At 43.8% G+C, this 25,407-nt stretch overlaps 1 protein-coding gene across 3 annotated transcripts in view; it reads left to right on the top strand.

The window, feature by feature from the left end:
* Window positions 1-20,138, top strand: part of miga1 (mitoguardin 1) — a 39,870-nt gene extending 19,732 nt beyond the window's left edge. For all 3 annotated transcript variants that reach the window (XM_065013828.1, XM_065013826.1, XM_065013827.1), the window contains 8 exons: window positions 14,672-14,796; window positions 16,885-16,957; window positions 17,045-17,131; window positions 17,342-17,440; window positions 17,578-17,712; window positions 17,877-17,930; window positions 18,025-18,141; window positions 18,693-20,138. In XM_065013828.1, coding sequence (XP_064869900.1) covers window positions 14,672-14,796; window positions 16,885-16,957; window positions 17,045-17,131; window positions 17,342-17,440; window positions 17,578-17,712; window positions 17,877-17,930; window positions 18,025-18,141; window positions 18,693-18,950 — 948 coding nt within the window. In that variant the 3' untranslated portion in view covers window positions 18,951-20,138. The remainder of the gene's footprint in view (window positions 1-14,671; window positions 14,797-16,884; window positions 16,958-17,044; window positions 17,132-17,341; window positions 17,441-17,577; window positions 17,713-17,876; window positions 17,931-18,024; window positions 18,142-18,692) is intronic.
* Window positions 20,139-25,407: the final 5,269 nt, after the last annotated feature.

Below are 25,407 nucleotides of genomic sequence, written 5' to 3'. Positions count from 1 at the left end.
CCCTGTGTACATAGCCAAGTTATTACCTCGTACCCCTGCTCATGGACTCTGTACTGGTACCCTGTGTACATAGCCAAGTTATTACCTCGTACCCCTGCTCATGGACTCTGTACTGGTACCCTGTGTACATAGCCAAGTTATTACCTCGTACCCCTGCTCATGGACTCTGTACCCATGTATATAACCAAGTTATTACCTCGTACCCCTGCTCATGGACTCTGTACCCATGTATATAACCAAGTTATTACCTCGTACCCCTGCTCATGGACTCTGTACCCATGTATATAACCAAGTTATTACCCCGTACCCCTGCTCATGGACTCTGTACCCATGTATATAACCAAGTTATTACCTCGTACCCCTGCTCATGGACTCTGTACCCATGTATATAACCAAGTTGTTACCTCGTACCCCTGCTCATGGACTCTGTACCCATGTATATAACCAAGTTATTACCTCGTACCCCTGCTCATGGACTCTGTACCCATGTATATAACCAAGTTATTACCTCGTACCCCTGCTCATGGACTCTGTACCCATTTATATAACCAAGTTATTACCTCGTACCCCTGCTCATGGACTCTGTACTGGTACCCTGTGTACATAGCCAAGTTATTACCTCGTACCCCTGCTCATGGACTCTGTACTGGTACCCTGTGTACATAGCCAAGTTATTACCTCGTACCCCTGCTCATGGACTCTGTACCCATGTATATAACCAAGTTATTACCTCGTACCCCTGCTCATGGACTCTGTACCCATGTATATAACCAAGTTATTACCTCGTACCCCTGCTCATGGACTCTGTACCCATGTATATAACCAAGTTGTTACCTCGTACCCCTGCTCATGGACTGTACCCATGTATATAACCAAGTTGTTACCTCGTACCCCTTCTCATGGACTCTGTACCCATGTATATAACCAAGTTATTACCTCGTACCCCTGCTCATGGACTCTGTACCCATGTATATAACCAAGTTATTACCTCGTACCCCTGCTCATGGACTCTGTACCCATGTATATAACCAAGTTATTACCTCGTACCCCTGCTCATGGACTCTGTACCCATGTATATAACCAAGTTATTACCTCGTACCCCTGCTCATGGACTCTGTACCCATGTATATAACCAAGTTATTACCTCGTACCCCTGCTCATGGACTCTGTACCCATGTATATAACCAAGTTATTACCTCATTACCCCTGCTCATGGACTCTGTACCCATGTATATAACCAAGTTATTACCTCGTACCCCTGCTCATGGACTCTGTACCCATGTACATAGCCAAGTTATTACCTCGTACCCCTGCTCATGGACTCTGTACCCATGTACATAACCAAGTTATTACCTCGTACCCCTGCTCATGGACTCTGTACCCATGTATATAACCAAGTTATTACCTCGTACCCCTGCTCATGGACTCTGTACCCATGTATATAACCAAGTTATTACCTCGTACCCCTGCTCATGGACTCTGTACCCATGTATATAACCAAGTTGTTACCTCGTACCCCTGCTCATGGACTCTGTACCCATGTATATAACCAAGTTATTACCTCGTACCCCTGCTCATGGACTCTGTACCCATGTATATAACCAAGTTATTACCTCGTGCCCCCCTGCTCATGGACTCTGTACCCATGTATATAACCAAGTTATTACCTCGTACCCCTGCTCATGGACTCTGTACCCATGTATATAACCAAGTTATTACCTCGTACCCCTGCTCATGGACTCTGTACCCATGTATATAACCAAGTTATTACCTCGTACCCCTGCTCATGGACTCTGTACCCATGTATATAACCAAGTTATTACCTCGTACCCCTGCTCATGGACTCTGTACCCATGTATATAACCAAGTTATTACCTCGTACCCCTGCTCATGGACTCTGTACCCATGTATATAACCAAGTTATTACCTCGTACCCCTGCTCATGGACTCTGTACCCATGTATATAACCAAGTTATTACCTCGTACCCCTGCTCATGGACTCTGTACCCATGTATATAACCAAGTTATTACCTCGTACCCCTGCTCATGGACTCTGTACTGGTACCCTGTGTACATAGCCAAGTTATTACCTCGTACCCCTGCTCATGGACTCTGTACCCATGTATATAACCAAGTTATTACCTCGTACCCCTGCTCATGGACTCTGTACTGGTACCCTGTGTACATAGCCAAGTTATTACCTCGTACCCCTGCTCATGGACTCTGTACCCATGTATATAACCAAGTTATTACCTCGTACCCCTGCTCATGGACTCTGTACCCATGTATATAACCAAGTTATTACCTCGTACCCCTGCTCATGGACTCTGTACCCATGTATATAACCAAGTTATTACCTCGTACCCCTGCTCATGGACTCTGTACCCATGTATATAACCAAGTTATTACCTCGTACCCCTGCTCATGGACTCTGTACCCATGTATATAACCAAGTTATTACCTCGTACCCCTGCTCATGGACTCTGTACCCATGTATATAACCAAGTTATTACCTCGTACCCCTGCTCATGGACTCTGTACCCATGTATATAACCAAGTTATTACCTCGTACCCCTGCTCATGGACTCTGTACCCATGTATATAACCAAGTTATTACCTCGTACCCCTGCTCATGGACTCTGTACCCATGTATATAACCAAGTTATTACCTCGTACCCCTGCTCATGGACTCTGTACCCATGTATATAACCAAGTTATTACCTCGTACCCCTGCTCATGGACTCTGTACCCATGTATATAACCAAGTTATTACCTCGTACCCCTGCTCATGGACTCTGTACCCATGTGTATAACCAAGTTATTACCTCGTACCCCTGCTCATGGACTCTGTACTGGTATGTACATAGCCAAGTTATTACCTCGTACCCCTGCTCATGGACTCTGTACCCATGTATATAACCAAGTTATTACCTCGTACCCCTGCTCATGGACTCTGTACCCATGTATATAACCAAGTTATTACCTCGTACCCCTGCTCATGGACTCTGTACCCATGTATATAACCAAGTTATTACCTCGTACCCCTGCTCATGGACTCTGTACCCATGTATATAACCAAGTTGTTACCTCGTACCCCCTGCTCATGGACTCTGTACCCATGTACATAACCAAGTTATTACCTCGTACCCCTGCTCATGGACTCTGTACCCATGTATATAACCAAGTTATTACCTCGTACCCCTGCTCATGGACTCTGTACCCATGTATATAACCAAGTTATTACCTCGTACCCCTGCTCATGGACTCTGTACCCATGTATATAACCAAGTTATTACCTCGTACCCCTGCTCATGGACTCTGTACCCATGTATATAACCAAGTTATTACCTCGTACCCCTGCTCATGGACTCTGTACCCATGTATATAACCAAGTTATTACCTCGTACCCCTGCTCATGGACTCTGTACCCATGTATATAACCAAGTTATTACCTCGTACCCCTGCTCATGGACTCTGTACCCATGTATATAACCAAGTTATTACCTCGTACCCCTGCCCCATGGACTCTGTACCCATGTATATAACCAAGTTATTACCTCGTACCCCTGCTCATGGACTCTGTACCCATGTATATAACCAAGTTATTACCTCGTACCCCTGCTCATGGACTCTGTACCCATGTATATAACCAAGTTATTACCTCGTACCCCTGCTCATGGACTCTGTACCCATGTACATAACCAAGTTATTACCTCGTACCCCTGCTCATGGACTCTGTACCCATGTATGTATAACCAAGTTATTACCTCGTACCCCTGCTCATGGACTCTGTACCCATGTATATAACCAAGTTATTACCTCGTACCCCTGCTCATGGACTCTGTACCCATGTATATAACCAAGTTATTACCTCGTACCCCTGCTCATGGACTCTGTACCCATGTATATAACCAAGTTATTACCTCGTACCCCTGCTCATGGACTCTGTACCCATGTATATAACCAAGTTATTACCTCGTACCCCTGCTCATGGACTCTGTACCCATGTATATAACCAAGTTATTACCTCGTACCCCTGCTCATGGACTCTGTACCCATGTATATAACCAAGTTATTACCTCGTACCCCTGCTCATGGACTCTGTACCCATGTATATAACCAAGTTATTACCTCGTACCCCTGCTCATGGACTCTGTACCCATGTATATAACCAAGTTATTACCTCGTACCCCTGCTCATGGACTCTGTACCCATGTATATAACCAAGTTATTACCTCGTACCCCTGCTCATGGACTCTGTACCCATGTATATAACCAAGTTATTACCTCGTACCCCTGCTCATGGACTCTCTGTACCCATGTATGCCAAGTTATTACCTCGTACCCCTGCTCATGGACTCTGTACCCATGTATATAAGCCAAGTTATTACCTCGTACCCCTGCTCATGGACTCTGTACCCATGTATATAACCAAGTTATTACCTCGTACCCCTGCTCATGGACTCTGTACTGGTACCCTGTGTACATAGCCAAGTTATTACCTCGTACCCCTGCTCATGGACTCTGTACCCATGTATATAACCAAGTTATTACCTCGTACCCCTGCTCATGGACTCTGTACCCATGTATATAACCAAGTTATTACCTCGTACCCCTGCTCATGGACTCTGTACCCATGTATATAACCAAGTTATTACCTCGTACCCCTGCTCATGGACTCTGTACCCATGTATATAACCAAGTTATTACCTCGTACCCCTGCTCATGGACTCTGTACCCATGTATATAACCAAGTTATTACCTCGTACCCCTGCTCATGGACTCTGTACCCTGTGTACATAGCCAAGTTATTACCTCGTACCCCTGCTCATGGACTCTGTACCCATGTATATAACCAAGTTATTACCTCGTACCCCTGCTCATGGACTCTGTACCCATGTATATAACCAAGTTATTACCTCGTTATTACCCCTGCTCATGGACTCTGTACCCATGTATATAACCAAGTTATTACCTCGTACCCCTGCTCATGGACTCTGTACCCATGTATATAACCAAGTTATTACCTCGTACCCCTGCTCATGGACTCTGTACCCATGTATATAACCAAGTTATTACCTCGTACCCCTGCTCATGGACTCTGTACCCATGTATATAACCAAGTTATTACCTCGTACCCCTGCTCATGGACTCTGTACCCATGTATATAACCAAGTTATTACCTCGTACCCCTGCTCATGGACTCTGTACCCATGTATATAACCAAGTTATTACCTCGTACCCCTGCTCATGGACTCTGTACCCATGTATATAACCAAGTTATTACCTCGTACCCCTGCTCATGGACTCTGTACCCATGTATATAACCAAGTTATTACCTCGTACCCCTGCTCATGGACTCTGTACCCATGTATATAACCAAGTTATTACCTCGTACCCCTGCTCATGGACTCTGTACCCATGTATATAACCAAGTTATTACCTCGTACCCCTGCTCATGGACTCTGTACCCATGTATATAACCAAGTTATTACCTCGTACCCCTGCTCATGGACTCTGTTCCCATGTATATAACCAAGTTATTACCTCGTACCCCTGCTCATGGACTCTGTACCCATGTATATAACCAAGTTATTACCTCGTACCCCTGCTCATGGACTCTGTACCCATGTATATAACCAAGTTATTACCTCGTACCCCTGCTCATGGACTCTGTACCCATGTACATAACCAAGTTATTACCTCGTACCCCTGCTCATGGACTCTGTACCCATGTACATAGCCAAGTTATTACCTCGTACCCTGCCCCTGCTCATGGACTCTGTACCCATGTATATAACCAAGTTATTACCTCGTACCCCTGCTCATGGACTCTGTACCCATGTATATAACCAAGTTATTACCTCGTACCCCTGCTCATGGACTCTGTACCCATGTATATAACCAAGTTATTACCTCGTACCCCTGCTCATGGACTCTGTACCATGTATATAACCAAGTTATTACCTCGTACCCCTGCTCATGGACTCTGTACCCATGTACATAGCCAAGTTATTACCTCGTACCCCTGCTCATGGACTCTGTACCCATGTATATAACCAAGTTATTACCTCGTACCCCTGCTCATGGACTCTGTACCCATGTATATAACCAAGTTATTACCTCGTACCCCTGCTCATGGACTCTGTACCCATGTACATAGCCAAGTTATTACCTCGTACCCCTGCTCATGGACTCTGTACCCATGTATATAACCAAGTTATTACCTCGTACCCCTGCTCATGGACTCTGTACCCATGTATATAACCAAGTTATTACCTCGTACCCCTGCTCATGGACTCTGTACCCATGTATATAACCAAGTTATTACCTCGTACCCCTGCTCATGGACTCTGTACTGGTACCCTGTGTACATAGCCAAGTTATTACCTCGTACCCCTGCTCATGGACTCTGTACCCATGTATATAACCAAGTTATTACCTCGTACCCCTGCTCATGGACTCTGTACTGGTACCCTGTGTACATAGCCAAGTTATTACCTCGTACCCCTGCTCATGGACTCTGTACCCATGTATATAACCAAGTTATTACCTCGTACCCCTGCTCATGGACTCTGTACCCATGTATATAACCAAGTTATTACCTCGTACCCCTGCTCATGGACTCTGTACCCATGTATATAACCAAGTTATTACCTCGTACCCCTGCTCATGGACTCTGTACCCATGTATATAACCAAGTTATTACCTCGTACCCCTGCTCATGGACTCTGTACCCATGTATATAACCAAGTTATTACCTCGTACCCCTGCTCATGGACTCTGTACTGGTACCCTGTGTACATAGCCAAGTTATTACCTCGTACCCCTGCTCATGGACTCTGTACCCATGTATATAACCAAGTTATTACCTCGTACCCCTGCTCATGGACTCTGTACCCATGTATATAACCAAGTTATTACCTCGTACCCCTGCTCATGGACTCTGTACCCATGTATATAACCAAGTTATTACCTCGTACCCCTGCTCATGGACTCTGTACCCATGTATATAACCAAGTTATTACCTCGTACCCCTGCTCATGGACTCTGTACCCATGTATATAACCAAGTTATTACCTCGTACCCCTGCTCATGGACTCTGTACCCATGTATATAACCAAGTTATTACCTCGTACCCCTGCTCATGGACTCTGTACCCATGTATATAACCAAGTTATTACCTCGTACCCCTGCTCATGGACTCTGTACCCATGTATATAACCAAGTTATTACCTCGTACCCCTGCTCATGGACTCTGTACCCATGTATATAACCAAGTTATTACCTCGTACCCCTGCTCATGGACTCTGTACCCATGTATATAACCAAGTTATTACCTCGTACCCCTGCTCATGGACTCTGTACCCATGTATATAACCAAGTTATTACCTCGTACCCCTGCTCATGGACTCTGTACCCATGTATATAACCAAGTTATTACCTCGTACCCCTGCTCATGGACTCTGTACCCATGTATATAACCAAGTTATTACCTCGTACCCCTGCTCATGGACTCTGTTCCCATGTATATAACCAAGTTATTACCTCGTACCCCTGCTCATGGACTCTGTACCCATGTATATAACCAAGTTATTACCTCGTACCCCTGCTCATGGACTCTGTACCCATGTATATAACCAAGTTATTACCTCGTACCCCTGCTCATGGACTCTGTACCCATGTACATAACCAAGTTATTACCTCGTACCCCTGCTCATGGACTCTGTACCCATGTACATAGCCAAGTTATTACCTCGTACCCCTGCTCATGGACTCTGTACCCATGTATATAACCAAGTTATTACCTCGTACCCCTGCTCATGGACTCTGTACCCATGTATATAACCAAGTTATTACCTCGTACCCCTGCTCATGGACTCTGTACCCATGTATATAACCAAGTTATTACCTCGTACCCCTGCTCATGGACTCTGTACCATGTATATAACCAAGTTATTACCTCGTACCCCTGCTCATGGACTCTGTACCCATGTACATAGCCAAGTTATTACCTCGTACCCTGCTCATGGACTCTGTACCCATGTATATAACCAAGTTATTACCTCGTACCCCTGCTCATGGACTCTGTACCCATGTATATAACCAAGTTATTACCTCGTACCCCTGCTCATGGACTCTGTACCCATGTACATAGCCAAGTTATTACCTCGTACCCCTGCTCATGGACTCTGTACCCATGTATATAACCAAGTTATTACCTCGTACCCCTGCTCATGGACTCTGTACCCATGTATATAACCAAGTTATTACCTCGTACCCCTGCTCATGGACTCTGTACCCATGTACATAACCAAGTTATTACCTCGTACCCCTGCTCATGGACTCTGTACCCATGTACATAACCAAGTTATTACCTCTACCCCTGCTCATGGACTCTGTACCCATGTACATAACCAAGTTATTACCTCGTACCCCTGCTCATGGACTCTGTACCCATGTACATAACCAAGTTATTACCTCGTACCCCTGCTCATGGACTCTGTACCCATGTACATAACCAAGTTATTACCTCGTACCCCTGCTCATGGACTCTGTACCCATGTATATAACCAAGTTATTACCTCGTACCCCTGCTCATGGACTCTGTACCCATGTATATAACCAAGTTATTACCTCGTACCCCTGCTCATGGACTCTGTACCCATGTATATAACCAAGTTATTACCTCGTACCCCTGCTCATGGACTCTGTACCCATGTACATAACCAAGTTATTACCTCGTACCCCTGCTCATGGACTCTGTACCCATGTACATAACCAAGTTATTACCTCGTACCCCTGCTCATGGACTCTGTACCCTGTGTACATAACCAAGTTATTACCTCGTACCCCTGCTCATGGACTCTGTACCCATGTATATAACCAAGTTATTACCTCGTACCCCTGCTCATGGACTCTGTACCCATGTACATAACCAAGTTATTACCTCGTACCCCTGCTCATGGACTCTGTACCCATGTATATAACCAAGTTATTACCTCGTACCCCTGCTCATGGACTCTGTACCCATGTATATAACCAAGTTATTACCTCGTACCCCTGCTCATGGACTCTGTACCCATGTACATAACCAAGTTATTACCTCGTACCCCTGCTCATGGACTCTGTACCCATGTATATAACCAAGTTTATCGTTGTTTTTATTTCTCGTTATCTTTTGATTTCTCTCTGTATTGTTGGGATTCACGGTTGTTTACCAAGCTTTGTGAAAAATAAAAATAGATGTCTCATTTCCTTATGAACTGTAACTCAGTCAAATCTCAGTGAAATTCTTGCATGTTGCGATTCTATTTTTTTGTTCAGCGTAGCTAAATACACATTTCATAACTAAAATATAATCATTACATTATTATTCAGCCACTTTAAGGCCTAAATTAGTTCATTAATGTGGCTTAACACATCACATAAGTTACATGGACTCTGTGGGGAGGGGGGATCGTTTCTCACATACATCAGATAAAGGTTGACATGCTTTTTGAATTACTAACTCTGTGCCTCATGATATAGATAGATGAGATCTACGGTCCTTCTGTCAAGTAATGAATTTCAAGCACAGATTCAACGACAAAGACCAAGGGATCTTTTTGAAATGGGTAACACATATTTTTTTAAATCTGACCTTGAATATCTCCTCAGTAAAAGGTATATGACAGCCCACTTGGGAGTTTGCCAAAGGCAGTTAAAGTTTCTTAGACAATGAGAAAAAAATGATCTGGTCTGATGAAACCAAGATTGAAATCATTGGCCTGAATGCCAATCGTCTGGAGGAAACCTACCACCATCCATACGGTGAAGCATGGTGGTGGCAGCATCAAACTAAGGGGATGTTTTTCAGTGGCAGGGATTTTTTTGCTTCCCCGGCCTGCTATTCGGTGGAGAGGGTGTGTGGTACAAGTCTGGGTTTAAGGATTTAAAACATCTGTCTGAAAGGGTCTCTCTTTCAAGCTTGAAAAGGATAAACATTCAGCCGCAACACCACGGGCCTGAAAAGGTTGAATTCATTGGCCATGCTGCCAATCCAACATGATTTCTGCCGTGTTCAAAATATATTGGAACTGGAAATCTCCGACTTCAGTGAGTTCAAGACAACTAGGAACTTTGGGGGGGCGACATATCTCAGACTGGGAAAATAAGTTTTGTATGGTCAACCAACTTGGAAGTCGGGAACCTTGGCCTCCTTTTCTAGAGCGCCGGCCTGAAGATCACTGACGTCTTGATTCAACCTTGTTTTTTTCCCAGAGTTCCTAGTTGTCTTAGAAGCACCATAGATCCAGAGAATGCCAGACTTTGGTGACAAGGTTTAATGACTATTTGCCCACAAGAACTGCCACGCCACCTTCCTGTTGAAGTGAGTCTGAAAATGTATTGTGCTGCTACATAAATTATAATATGCCAGGGAGAAAGTATTACTTTCTTAGCTGCAGTATACATAAGTGTATGTTGTGTCGTAAGCTGTTAGTAGCCCATGTGCCTCACCCTAACATTTTGGTTCCTTTCCCCCTCACAACTTAGCCTACTGTTCTGACTTGGTGGGGCACATGTAGCCTATAGCCTGTTTTAGAGAAATGTCAACATTGAATATTGTAAGAGCTTTCATTGTCTGCTTATATGCCCCCTTTATTTATCCTATGGTTCTGAATCAGTGTACAGGGAGAATACTATGAAAATGGCCCATGTTATGAATTCTGTCGCTGTACATTTCAAGAGTGCTGAACAAATAGTTATATTGACTACGTCCGTCTTAGCTCGCTCATTAATGTCTTAATCTAAATGACAGATTGCCTCTTATCCGCTTGTTGTCGACCTTATGCCATAGTTTGTACATCTCAATTGTCAGTAGAAACCACATTTGTTTAAGCAAGTCAGCCATGGATTTGAGAAAGGCAGTAAGTAATTTATGCTGAAACAACTGTTTTGCTGCCAGACAAGGTTCCGCTGATAACCAGGTGTAGCGGTGGTAAGAATTCACTCCATAGGGCTGAAAAGAAAGCTCTGCTGTTGGGTCAGCCTTATGTTGGCCCTAACAGTTTTGGTCACCGTTTTTTAAAGTGCAATTAATGTATTGTTTAGTGCAGTGGCTTTGCATTTATTTATTTTATTTTATTTAAAAATATATTTTTCATGCCAAAATTGCCACTGATCAGGGATGCAATTAATTCCGCTGATTTCTGTTGAATAATATGAAACGGAAACCGGGATGAAAATACCTGAATTTGTCCCAATAGAAATGCTTGTTTGAAACAGTTGGACTAATGATTACACCCTAATATCAGCTAGATGCAGGCAGTAGTGTGCAAGGCGGTATTGAATGTGTCGCTGTCTGTCACCTCACATTTTCCTCCATCTGTGTGCACGGTTGTGAACTTTAATTCATAGGTTGTAGCAACCTCATGATCGAGAGAGTTTAGGTGTAGACAGCTACAAAATACTTATCGTTGTTCCATTGAGCTGGGTGAATATGAATGACAGTAACCTAAACCTGTCACTGTTACATTGAACTGGGTGAATATGAATGACAGTAACCTAAACCTGTCACTGTTACATTGAACTGGGTGAATATGAATGACAGTAACCTAAACCTGTCACTGTTACATTGAACTGGGTGAATGACAGTAACCTAAACCTGTCACTGTTACATTGAACTGGGTGAATGACAGTAACCTAAACCTGTCACTGTTACATTGAACTGGGTGAATGACAGTAACCTAAACCTGTCACTGTTACATTGAACTGGGTGAATATGAATGACAGTAACCTAAACCTGTCACTGTTACATTGAACTGGGTGAATGACAGTAACCTAAACCTGTCACTGTTACATTGAACTGGGTGAATGGAATATGAATGACAGTAACCTAAACCTGTCACTGTTACATTGAACTGGGTGAATGACAGTAACCTAAACCTGTCACTGTTACATTGAACTGGGTGAATATGAATGACAGTAACCTAAACCTGTCACTGTTACATTGAACTGGGTGAATGACAGTAACCTAAACCTGTCACTGTTACATTGAACTGGGTGAATGACAGTAACCTAAACCTGTCACTGTTACATTGAACTGGGTGAATGACAGTAACCTAAACCTGTCACTGTTACATTGAACTGGGTGAATGACAGTAACCTAAACCTGTCACTGTTACATTGAACTGGGTGAATGGAATATGAATGACAGTAACCTAAACCTGTCACTGTTACATTGAACTGGGTGAATGGAATATGAATGACAGTAACCTAAACCTGTCACTGTTACATTGAACTGGGTGAATGGAATATGAATGACAGTCATCCAATATGCTGTAATAGAAATAAGGCCGTGATCATGAGAAGGGGAAAAAATCGTCTTCATCAAAAAACCGCATCATAGATGGTTGTCTGTCTGAACTGAGCTGCAGGGCGGGAAGGAAACTGATCAGGGATGATACCATGAGGCCATTGGTGATATTAAAATGGCTACAGAGTTCAATGTCTGATGGTAGAAAACTGAAGATTGATCAACAACATTGTAGTGACTCCACAATGAGTGAAAATATAATCATTTATTTTCAAGCATGGTGGTGGCTGCATCATGGAATGCCTGTCATTGGCAAGGACTAGGGAGGGTTTTTTTGTATAAAAATACATGGACTGGAGCTAAGCACAGGCTAAATCCTAGAGGAAAACCTGGTTGTCTGCTTTCCACCAGACACTGGGAGATGAATTCACCTTTCAGCAGGACAATAACCTAAAGCACAGGGCCAAATCTACACTGGAGTTGCTTACCAAGAAGGCAGTGAATGTTGGCAGAGTTAGTTTCGACTTCAATACTGTCTAATCATGATTTCAACCCCCCCCCCCCCCCAAACATCTTGAATAGTTTTTGAAAAGAATAACGGGCAAATATTGCACAATCCAGGTGTGCAAAGCTCTTGGCGCCTTGCCCAAAGAAGACACCACTTTAATCGATTCCAAAGGTTTTTCTAACATGTATTGACTCAGGGAGCTGATAACTTAAGCAACGACTATTTCAGTTCTTATACATTTTACATTTTTCTTTATTTTGTGTAGATTGACAAAATTACAATTTAAATGAACTTTTAATTCCACTTTAACACCATGTGACAATCAAAGGGGTCTGAATACTTTTCCAAGGCACTGTATTATCTTGTCAGCACAGGGAGCTGTGTAGTGCCTATGTCGGCAGCGTAGCCTAGTGGTTAGAGGGGAGGGGCGGCAGGTAGCCTAGTGGTTAGAGTGGAGGGGCGGCAGGTAGCCTAGTGGTTAGAGGGGAGGGGCGGCAGGTAGCCTAGTGGTTAGAGTGGAGGGCGGCAGGTAGCCTAGTGGTTAGAGGGGAGGGGCGGCAGGTAGCCTAGTGGTTAGAGGGGAGGGGCGGCAGGTAGCCTAGTGGTTAGAGGGGAGGGGCGGCAGGTAGCCTAGTGGTTAGAGGGGAGGGGCGGCAGGTAGCCTAGTGGTTAGAGTGGAGGGGCGGCAGGTAGCCTAGTGGTTAGAGGGGAGGGGCGGCAGGTAGCCTAGTGGTTAGAGGGGAGGGGCGGCAGGTAGCCTAGTGGTTAGAGTGGAGGGGCGGCAGGTAGCCTAGTGGTTAGAGGGGAGGGGCGGCAGGTAGCCTAGTGGTTAGAGGGGAGGGGCGGCAGGTAGCCTAGTGGTTAGAGGGGAGGGGCGGCAGGTAGCCTAGTGGTTAGAGGGGAGGGCGGCAGGTAGCCTAGTGGTTAGAGGGGAGGGGCGGCAGGTAGCCTAGTGGTTAGAGGGGAGGGCGGCAGGTAGCCTAGTGGTTAGAGTGGAGGGGCGGCAGGTAGCCTAGCGGTTAGAGTGGAGGGGCGGCAGGTAGCCTAGCGGTTAGAGGGGAGGGGCGGCAGGTAGCCTAGAGGTTAGAGGGGAGGGTCGGCAGGTAGCCTAGCGGTTAGAGGGGAGGGTCGGCAGGTAGCCTAGCGGTTAGAGGGGAGGGCGGCAGGTAGCCTAGCGGTTAGAGGGGAGGGGCGGCAGGTAGCCTAGCGGTTAGAGGGGAGGGCGGCAGGTAGCCTAGCGGTTAGAGGGGAGGGGCGGCAGGTAGCCTAGCGGTTAGAGGGGAGGGGCGGCAGGTAGCCTAGTGGTTAGAGGGGAGGGGCGGCAGGTAGCCTAGTGGTTAGAGGGAGGGGGGCAGGGTAGCCTAGTGGTTAGAGTGGAGGGGCGGCAGGTAGTCTAGTGGTTAGAGTGGAGGGGCGGCAGGGTAGTCTAGTGGTTAGAGGGGAGGGGCGGCAGGGTAGCCTAGTGGTTAGAGGGGAGGGGCGGCAGGTAGCCTAGTGGTTAGAGGGGAGGGTCGGCAGGTAGCCTAGTGGTTAGAGGGGAGGGTCGGCAGGTAGCCTAGTGGTTAAGAGGGGAGGGGCGGCAGGTAGCCTATTGGTTAGAGCGTTGGACTAGTAACCGGAAGGTTGCAAGTTCAAATCCCCGAGCTGACAAGGTACAAATCTGTCGTTCTGCCCCTGAACAAGGCAGTTAACCCACTGTTCCTAGGCCGTCATTGAAAATAAGAATTTGTTCTTAACTGACTTGCCTAGTAAAATAAAGGTTAAATTGAAAAAAATAATAATAATAAATGTCCTGAGGTCTTTATACCACTACACCTTGTAACCTACATGTGTAGTTATTAACCATAATATTATCTCTCTCGCAGTTGTCAGAGCAGCACAGGGAGCTGCGTAGTGCCTATGTCCTGGGCTCATGCATAGCTATTAACCCCTTCTATGAGGAGGCCATACAGTTGGCCGAGGAGGGAAAGATCTCCTGCAGAGTACACAGGTGAGACAGAGACCTTCTCTTTCCTTATAGTTTCCTATGATTGTTTAGGTTGCACCTTGGCCCCTCTTGGTGTGAATTGTCTCCTGTTAAAGGAACTCCACACCTAAACTAACTTTTGGTACTTATTTCATTAGTCCATTGTTGGCACAGTCCCAAAACCTGATTGCTGATGAACAATCTTTCAAGATATGTAACTTGGAATTCAAAATACAGAAATCATCCCCGTATGATCCTGCATAATTATAAGGGGATGATTTCTATATTTTTAAAAGTTACATATCTTGACTAAACTGCTGACAAGAAACAAACAATTGAACTGTCAATGGACTAATGGGCCTCCCGAGTGGCGCAGTGGTCTAAGGCACTGAATCACAGTGCCTAACATCCTGGTTAGAGTCCAGGCTCTGTCGCAGCCGGCCAGGAGCGGGAGACCCATGGGGCAGTGCACAATTGACCCAGCGTTGTCCGGGTTAGGGGAGGGTTTAGCCGGCAGGAATGTCCTTGTCCCATCGCGCTCTAGCGACTCCTGTGGCGGGCAGGACACGGTAGCCAGGTGTACGGTGTTTCCTCTGACACATTAGTGTGTCTGGCCTCCTGGTTAAGCGGGCATTGTGTCAAGAAGCAGTGTGGCTTGGTTGGGTTAAGGAGGACGCACAGCTCTCGACGGTCACCTCTCCTGATTCCGTACAGGAGTTGCAGCGATGAGACAAGACTGTAACTACCAATTGGATACCATGAAGGGGTAAAAAAAATTAAAAAATGTTTTTAAACAAATGAACATAAATGACAGGTAACAAATTTTTATATTTTTACTACATTACATTTAAAAAATGCTCCTTTTTGTCACTGGTGTTACTTTTTTAAAATTATTTTATTTTTTACCAGTGACCCATGACAAAGATACGATTATTTTCAAACAAATGTTTTACATTTATTAGTCATATTTTTAATTACAAATAATGAGATGGGTTGATTTTAATATGAACTCTTAAAATGAGGGTTATTGGTCAGAGTAAGACCAAAAGATCAAGCCTATTGACTAAAATGTCATACAAACATGTCCACTAGGACATTAGAAACACTAACATTGAACATAAACTAAAACTGTTTTCCTAACCCCACTGATGGGAACATTTTGTATGCAGTAGTACTTCAGATCTTTAACTCTTTCGTTAAAATAATAATAATAATAATAATCCTTCCCCTTTTGCCATAAACTGTAGAACACCAGTGACGCATGAAATTACCAAGTTAATAATCCAATTGTTAACGTATGAAGAGTGCACACTCAACCATGTGCTTTACAAAACATTCCCGTCTCCAATGAACCTTTGACCCAGGAAGAATTTGGCGATGATGTTGCATTTTTTTTTCTCAACGTGATGGTTTTCATACATTTTAACACCAGTGACATGAAATTGAGGGACAACTAATACTTGTAAATGATTTGTAATATTCATTTGCTATTTTAGTTTTAAGTAGTCCACTAAATAACGATATAACTTTCCTTTTGTATTATGGCATGTAAATATGTCACTAAGCCAATTTTGTGGTACAGACCGTGCTCTACAATATAATAAATGTTTTTCAATTTAACACTCTTACATATGTTTTATGAATAATAAAACACTTCAATTAAAACAAACAATTTGTGTCATCTCACACTTAACTGTTTTTCCTGGTGAATAAGGCCGGGGAAGGAAAGGCACCATTTTCGTAGAATGACTCTCCTAATAATATTTTGTCTCCTGTTTAAAGGGACATTTTTCAACTTTATATTCATCATTTCCATCACCACCCCCAACATCTGTGAAAATGACACGATTCTATGTTTTGTAGTAAAAGAATAGAGAAAGAAAGACAAGTGTTACCAATGACATTACTAATTAGTAGACAATGCCTCATAATCACATGGTGCACAACGATGTCATTGGTAACACCTTGTCTTCCTCTATGTTTTTTACTACAAAACATAGAAATGCTCCATTTTCACACATGTTGGTAGTGCTGGAGAAGATATGAAGTTGACTTTTACCATTTAAGTGTTGACTCCTAGTATGTCTGATTTTATAATGCCTCATTTTTTAGGACTGAGCTGCTGGAGTGTCTTGGGGACACCGACTTCCTGGCCAAGTTGCACTGTGTGCGGCAGGCCTGTCAAGTATGTGCCTCTATACTCTTAAAGAATACATCATGATAAACCGTAGTACTGTCATCTGAACTAGTGATTGGTCCATTTCATCTCTAGCTGATTCTGTGTGAGAGGGCAACGAGGACGTTTCTGGCCGAAACCGGAAAGAAGATACTGTCTTCCATAATTGTAAAAGCGCACAAGGTAAGATGGTAATTATATTTATTATGTTGTTTTAGAGAAACTATTCATGCTGAAACTATGCACTTCTACCGTTAGTTGTTCCTGACTGTTTGTGTGATAGGATAGTCACACTGGATTGATCAGCTGATTGGGTGCTCCTGTCTGACAGATGTTTTTGATTGGTTGATAGTGTTTGTCTACTCTTAACGGATTTGTGTAATTGTTTGACAGAGCCCGAAGAGGTTTGAAGAAGTGTTTGAGGAGATGATTGTTTTTCTGGAGCACCCGGAACACTGGGTGAACACCGAGGTGGAGCTGGCCACGAGAGGGGTGAGTCACTCACTCATTCACACTGATCTGAAAGGGTTTTAAATGTTTCCCCTGCTAAAGGTAAAACACCTGAACATTCTGTTGGACTTCATCCTGATTTCACACTGATCTGACTGCATGTTATTCCTCCTGACCAGGTGAAACACCTGAACTTCTATGACATCGTGTTGGACTTCATCCTGATGGACTCGTTTGAGGACCTGGAGAATCCTCCCATCTCCATCCAGAACGTTGTCAACAATCGTTGGCTCAACTCGTCCTTCAAAGAGACCGTGAGTCGGAGACACTTCGTCTCCCCATGTAGATAACTACTGTCCAGAGAACAGGGCTCACGTTGTCTGGCTTAAAGGACCATGAAAAGGCTGTCTAGAATAGGCAACGGTGTGATGGGAGAATTTGTTGCAGCATTGTAATGCGTTGCGTTTTGTGTTGCCAGGCGGTGGCGTCTAGCTGTTGGTCGGTGCTGAAGCAGAAGAGACAACACATGAGGGTACAGAAATGTTTTGTTTGCTGGAATTTTTTGTTGTTGTAGTTTTCTGGTTAGCCTGTATTCAACCTCTCATCCTCCTCCTCCTCCTCTCTAGGTGCATGATGGGTTCATAGCCCACTTCTACTCTGTGTGTGAGCAGGTCAGTCCTGTCCTGGCCTGGGGCTTCTTAGGGCCCAAGACTTCCCTGCACGACTTCTGCTGCTTCTTCAAGGTAGAGTAATGTTAACCTTTTTATCAGGTTGTCCAGCTGAAGTCAAGGGAGACTTAGCCATTGTAACACTACTCTATATCAATCGATCTGTTCTTTAAGGATGTTCTCATGTTTCCATATTATTTCTACTTTGCACATTCTTCCATTGCAAAACTACCATTCCAGTGTTTTACTTGCTATATTGTATTTACTTTGCCACCATGGCCTTTTTTGCCTTTACTTCCCTTCTCACCTCATTTGCTCACATTGTATATAGACTTGTTTATACTGTATTATTGACTGTATGTTTGTTTTACTCCATGTGTAACTCTGTGTCGTTGTATCTGTCGAACTGCTTTGCTTTATCTTGGCCAGGTCACAATTGTAAATGAGAACTTGTTCTCAACTTGCCTACCTGGTTAAATAAAGGTGAAAAAAATATATAATAATATCCCCTACTCAATGTACCGGTTGCCTGGACTGGACTAAAAACATGCTAAATGATCCAGGACTAGGCTTGTCCAGTGTCTTAGATAACGAGACTCTTCGGGATGGTTTCTGTCTTCCTCCAGGATCAGGTGCTGTTCTTCCTGAAGGATGTCTTTGACCTGGAGAAGGTTCGTTACTGCAGTGTGGAAACTCTCGCTGAGGACATGCTCCACCTCCTCCATCGCCGGTCTGAGCTGCTGTTGGCCTACCTGGGGGCCGACTCCCACTCCCTGCAGCACATCAACAGCTGCATCACTGCCACCCCCCTCACCACAACAGCCAGCCCCCAACTCCACCCCTCCGCCCTGGAAGAGGCAGTGGGAAGCCAGATCTACCCCTAGATCTGAGAAGATTAAATGGGTCTCCAAAAGTGCATTGGGGGGGGGGGGGTTGATTTGGGATTGGGCAAGAGACACCCAGTCCCAAAGTAACTGCTAGCCACTTATGGAGAATGGATAAGGGGGTTGATTGGGCAGAGACTGAGCTAGTGTCACAACCCAGATTGACAGAGATGTCTTTATGAAGGCCCCATATAATGGTGACTGACTGGAACATTTTCATACCTTTCTGTCGCTTCTTCTCTCCACAGACAATGATCATGGTGTCTGTGCATGTTATAATGTGGATGTTTCCCCATACGAAATCATGCTTAAAGTAACCCTTTGGAATGAGTGATGTTTTTGACAGAATGAGTTTTCATTGTAAATGCAGACAGTATTTTAATGGGACTATGGACTATGAGGGTTGCAAAATTCCAGTAAGCTTTCCAAAATTCCCAGACATGTTTGGTTAGAAGATTCCTGGAATCGGGAGAAAATAAGCATGAAATCTGGGAATCCTCCAACTGGAATTGCAGGAAAAATTTTGGGGAAGTTCCCAGAATTTTGCAAACCTAGACATCAGTCTGAGCTGTTTTAGAAGCTAAACACTGCGGTTTCATTTAGGTATTTATTTGACTGGCATCTAGATATTTAGAGGTCATGGTATGCAACTGTCCTCTAGACGTCTAGGGAAAGAACCATGACACAAAGGTTTTATATGGTCATTTCATTAGTCTAATATAAAGTATAGGGTTTTACTGCTCTAGTATGTTGATAATGGGGCAAGTCAAGAGGATGCTACGAAATGAAATGTCAATGTAGGTTTCTTTGCCCTATCATTTTAACTATTTAATGATTCATTGTGTGATTTATCTACAATATAACCTTCATGTACTTGCCGGTGTTGATTTAAAGTAGAATGTTAATTTGCTGTGACCATTGCTAGTTTCTATGGCGATTTAAGGGAAAGACATCAGGAACAGGTTATCGGAGGGGGGAGGTATTGAAATGGGGGATAATTTCTGTTTGGTATTCCGCGTATTTAATTTAGAAAAGGCCCATGTTTTCACTCACGAACCTGCGGCAACTAGTTTGCTCGTCAGTTGACGTTCAAAGTTAGCGCTGTTCTGCCGTTGATCATGCCTGTTACATCATTCCATTTACTCTGAACATGCTAAATTCTGAGTAAATCTTAACTTTTGAACCATACATGGGGTTTGGGCTATTGTTTTCCTGACGCAAATCTCTATTGGATGGAAGTTTGTATAAATCTAGAATGAATCATTTTACTGGTGAACACCCTGTAATGTAGGAAATATGAGCCCTAGGTTCCTAATTCCGGTATAGTCTATACATACCTTCAGCCAATGTTAATTTTGGCACTCTTTATTTAGTTTAGTCTTAGTCACATTTTTTTAAACATTTGAATAATGTTTGTCAGAATGAGTGTGAGAGACAAGTCTGGGGTTGCAGAATGAGTGTGAGAGATGGGGTTGCAGAATGAGAGTGAGAGACAAGTATGGGGTTGCAGAATGAGTGTGAGAGACAAGTCTGGGGTTGCAGAATGAGTGTGAGAGACAAGTCTGGGGTTGCACCGCAGTCACGTCATTTCCATTGCTATCAACATTCTAGATGCTGCAGCATATTGAAGTCCAGAAGTAGTACAGGAGATAATAAACCAGATAATGTTTCACCCAGTGATGTAGTGGAGTCACTAAACCTCCAGATAATGACCGTGATTCACTCCAGATAATGACCAGTGTTCACCCAGTGATGTAGTGGAGTCACTAAACCTCCAGATAATGACCGGTTCACCCAGTGATGTAGTGGAGTCACTAAACCTCCAGATAATGACCGGTTCACCCAGTGATGTAGTGGAGTCACTAAACCTCCAGATAATGACCGTTTGACCCAGTGATGTGGAGTCCAGGAGTCACCCTAAACCTCCAGATAATGACCGATAATGACCGGTTCACCCAGTGATGTGGAGTCACTAAACCTCCAGATAATGAGTTCCCAGTGATGTAGTGGAGTCACTAAACCTCCAGATGACTGTTTCACCCAGTGATGTAGTGGAGTCCTCCAGATAATGACCGTTTCACCCGAGTCACTAAACCTCCAGATAATGAGTTCACTAGTGGAGTCACTAAACCTCCAGATGACTGTTTCGAGTCCCGAAACCCCTAGGAGTCCCCGGCGAGTGAAGTCTGAGTCTGAGTCTCCGTTCTTGAGTCCTGGCTCAAGTCTGAGTCATTAGGTCCACATTAACTCAAAATAAAGTTATTCACCCAGTCACATATGGTGTAGAGGCAAGAGGAGTTAAGTTAAATTGTTTGATTTCCCTGTCTATCCAACCAGATGTTTGCATATAGATTACTGGTAATGCTGAGCGATTAGCCAAAATGTGTTAATTGTCGTAATTGACCGACATCTGTTCATCTGTGTGGAGAAGACATGGAGAGGACACGCGATCCAGATGGATAATGCCAAATTCAACGTTAGCTTTTGTTCCCATTCACTTGGTCTGTCAAGTGTATAGTGGCAGTATTGCATGGTCATCACATAATTGATACGATATTAACGTTACGTTTTCGCAGATGACAAAATCCCAGGTTTGCTTTTCCGTTTCACAGACATCCATGTGCTTTTACAGAGAAAATATGGAGGCGTATACAACATAGAGCTTATAGTAGGTTGTTACAAACAAGTCGGCTGTCATGTACTGTCACCACTTGCTTTCCTGGTAACACATAAAGCTGTTGACTCAAATGACAGTGCTCATTAACCATAGGTTTGAGCCATCCTTCGCATCAAGCTTTTGGAAAACTGTTCACTGCTGGTCCATAGCCCCGAAACGGATTATTCTAATAATGCATGTAAAATCTTTTTTTTTTTTACCCAATTTCGTGATATCTAATTGGTAGTAGTTACAGTCTTGTCTCATGGCTGCAACTCCCATACGGACTCGGGAGAGGTGAAGGTCGAGAGAAGTGCGTCCTCCGAAACACAACCAAGCCGCACTGCTGCTTGACACAATGCCCATCCAACCCGGAAGCCACCCGCATCAATGTGTCAGAGGAAACAGAGTACACCTGGCGACCTGGTCAGCATGCACTACGCCTGGCCCGCCACAGGAGTCGCTAATATGCGATGAGACAAGGACATCCCTGCCGGCCAAACCCTCCCTAACCCGGACGACCCTGGGCCAATTGTGCGCCGCCCCATGGACCTCCCGGTTGCGGCCGGCTGCAACAGAGCCTGGACTCGAACCCAGACCACTGCACCACCCGGGAGGCCGTAAAATGTTTTACATGTGAGTGTAGGCTTACACGTACTATATACCCCTCAGACTCAACTCTGGACCTCGTCTACGTAATATAGCCTAGACCTCTGACTCAACTCTGGACCTAGTCTACGTAATATAGCCTAGACCTGACTCAACTCTGGACCTCGTCTACGTAATATAGCCTAGACCTCGACTGAACTCTGGCCCTCCAAGCCAGTTCCACTGCATTTATTGTTCCCGTCTAATCAGGGACTGATAGAACAGAAACCCAACAGGTTCCGGACCTTGTAGGGTAAGAGTTGAATACCCCTGGCCAACACTATAGCAGCAATGGTTATTTATGTAGCAGTGCTTGTAGCCTATGTCGGTTTGCAAGAGGGACTCCCAACAAGCACCTCGTGAAATGTATTTGGACTTGTTAAACACTTATTTTAAAATAACTGCAATACTCTGTTGGCTGATGAGAGTGCAATATTGTTACGCACGCCTCTATGAAGAGGGAACGCAACACCCTGCTACAACTCAACTCTCCGTGAAGTGAAAGAGGTATGGACTGTAGGCGTGAGTAAGGATGACAACAGGCAGAATGTGGTACCGTTTACAAGGACTTTATTCCTTTACACGGTAATATGGGGAAAAGGGGCTGGATGGAACCAAAGCAAAGAAAGTAAATCTCAAACCCCCCCCCTCTCCTATCTTACCTGCCTAACCAATACTAACCTAATTTAGCACCACCTGGTGCCCTAACCAAAATAAAGGGGGTGGTCCGCCCAGGTCTTACCTATTGTGCCTAGACAATGAATATACTACGGGTATATGTATGCCCGCGGACCTCTTGCCTAAGCACTCCCTAGGTGCCTTCCCCCCTGGGAACAAATGAAACAGGAGAACAAATAATTTCTCTAACAAACTAAGAAACAAAGGGCATCAAATAAGCTCTATCTGAGCAACAAACTCACAGAACATACCAACTGCTACCAACAACTAACATGGTAAATTATCCACAGCCATCAGCAATGATCTCCCTCACATCAACCTCTCTGCAATGACCTCCCAGTAATGACTCTCCTGAACAGAACACTGGCTTTTATATAGCTTCAGAATGAATGTGTAACTGGAGACAGCTGCGTCTTGACGAGGGGGCGGGTCAGTTCTCCAATTCGCCATGGAGTCGACCAATCAGCTGCTTGAGGGATTTCAGGAAGCCATTTCCTGAAATAAACACATGCAAATACACAAACTACAACACATAAACTGGGGAACGTAACAAATATGTAATCATCATTGAGTTAAATAACGCATGTGACAAACATGATTCTAAAAATGCATATAAAACATTGTAGGCCTACCATTTAGGTGTAGGTCCATATCGTTTAGCCTACGCTATATGATTATTAGGCAATCGCTGTGCTTGTCTGCAAGGCTGAAGAAAGAGGTAGCTCCCTAATTAAATTCAGTCTTAGGGGACTGTATGTTATTTGAGGGATACCTGGAGAAAATTGGATCTGAAATTAAAATGGCCCTCCCTTCATTAAAACTGATTTTTACCCAACTCTCCCTGAACGCAAAAAATATAATAGAAAAGTAGCATTTGCATTAAGCTGTTTTCTAGTGCCATTTATTTGGATACATCCATAACAATGAGCTAATGATGTGCTGTTTCACCAGGCATAGAATATGTCCTCATCAGGACACTGTTGTTCAGAGGAGCTAGCCAACAACACAGCTAACACAATCACTTCAAACTGAAGCTGGAAAGACTACAAACTAGCTGCACTTTTGTTTCATTTTTCCTTTGATGTTTCTATCCATAAAAATTATGCTGATTCATGTTTTTGGCTGCCTGTCTGTCTCATCCCGACATGTTCATTGCTATGGGACAGCTGGAGATTTGAATTTGAATATTCAAATAATGTTGCAAATGTCAAGAGACAGCAGGGTTTATACAGATATTTGCTGTTGAATCTTAAATGTTAGTCTAAAAGAAATGTGAGAGAATGTCTAGATGCTTTTATAGTGGAGATTGAGTTTATAAAATTGACTGAGGAGACGGGCTTGCGCAGTCAGATGGAACAGAGTAAATAGGCATTTTAACGTCATTGATTTGGCCTCCCGAGTGGCACAGTGGTCTAAGGCACTGCATCTAAGTGCTAGAGGTGTCACTACAGACCCTGGTTCGATTCCAGGCTTTATCACAACTGGCCATGATTGGGAGTCTCATAGGGCGGTGCACAATTGGCCCAGCAATGTTAGGGTTTGGCCAGGGTAGGCAGTCATTGTAAATAAGAATTCAACTGAAATGTGTCTTCCGCATTAGACATGACAGCCTTTATAATGAAACGATTGTGACCACACACACATCTAAATATTGCACTTGGGAAAAAACATCTTAAAGTAGAAATATAATGAAACAAACAGGCATTCTGTTTGCTCTATTATTGTGGCCACTATAGTAGACATTGATCAAGTGCACAAGGCTACATGTGTGCAAAAATAACATTCACTGTGTAAAAAATTGAATAATCCCACTCACTCAAACAAAAGCAATATATTCTGGCTACACATTATTACATTGTACACTTTCTGCCTGTGGACATCTGTTCTACAATGTGCCAACAGAGCATGATACCCTTTGTTGACATAATTGATCTCTTTCAGGCAGAGAGTACCTGAAATACCCCTTTTTATCCACTGTATTGAAAGAGAAATAGAAAGTGTGATGGATACATGTAATTCCAGTTTATATTGTTTACGTTGTTATGTTTGGGCAACGTGTGGTCTGGTATTTCTTTCACCTCTATAGTGGCATCCAGCTAAAGCCAGGCCCAACTCCAGCTACACTTGATCCCTGAATCCAGTTGTTTAACAACGTCTCATTTTCACCTAATTCTCTCATTGTGAAAATTAACCACATACTGTAGAGGGAAAACATTAGTTCGTTAGCTGGTTAACGTTTCACACATATTGCCAGGGTCCAGTAAGCAACTAACGTGTTATAACTTGAGGGGCAAGGAGTCTTATACTAGTTAATACTATAGCAAATTGGTTAGGTTACAAACGTTAGCTCATATGATGTTGTACCGTTACCTAGCTGACGTTGGCTGTCTGACTTTATTAGCCAGATCATTTTCACACCATAAACTCGATTATTCGATCAGTTAAGTTGGCTACTGTTAATGGATAATTCGATCC

The sequence above is a fragment of the Oncorhynchus nerka genome, linkage group LG9b (assembly GCF_034236695.1).
Source record: "Oncorhynchus nerka isolate Pitt River linkage group LG9b, Oner_Uvic_2.0, whole genome shotgun sequence".
NCBI classification, from domain to species: domain Eukaryota; kingdom Metazoa; phylum Chordata; class Actinopteri; order Salmoniformes; family Salmonidae; genus Oncorhynchus; species Oncorhynchus nerka.
This window is presented reverse-complemented; position numbering and strand designations above follow the sequence as displayed.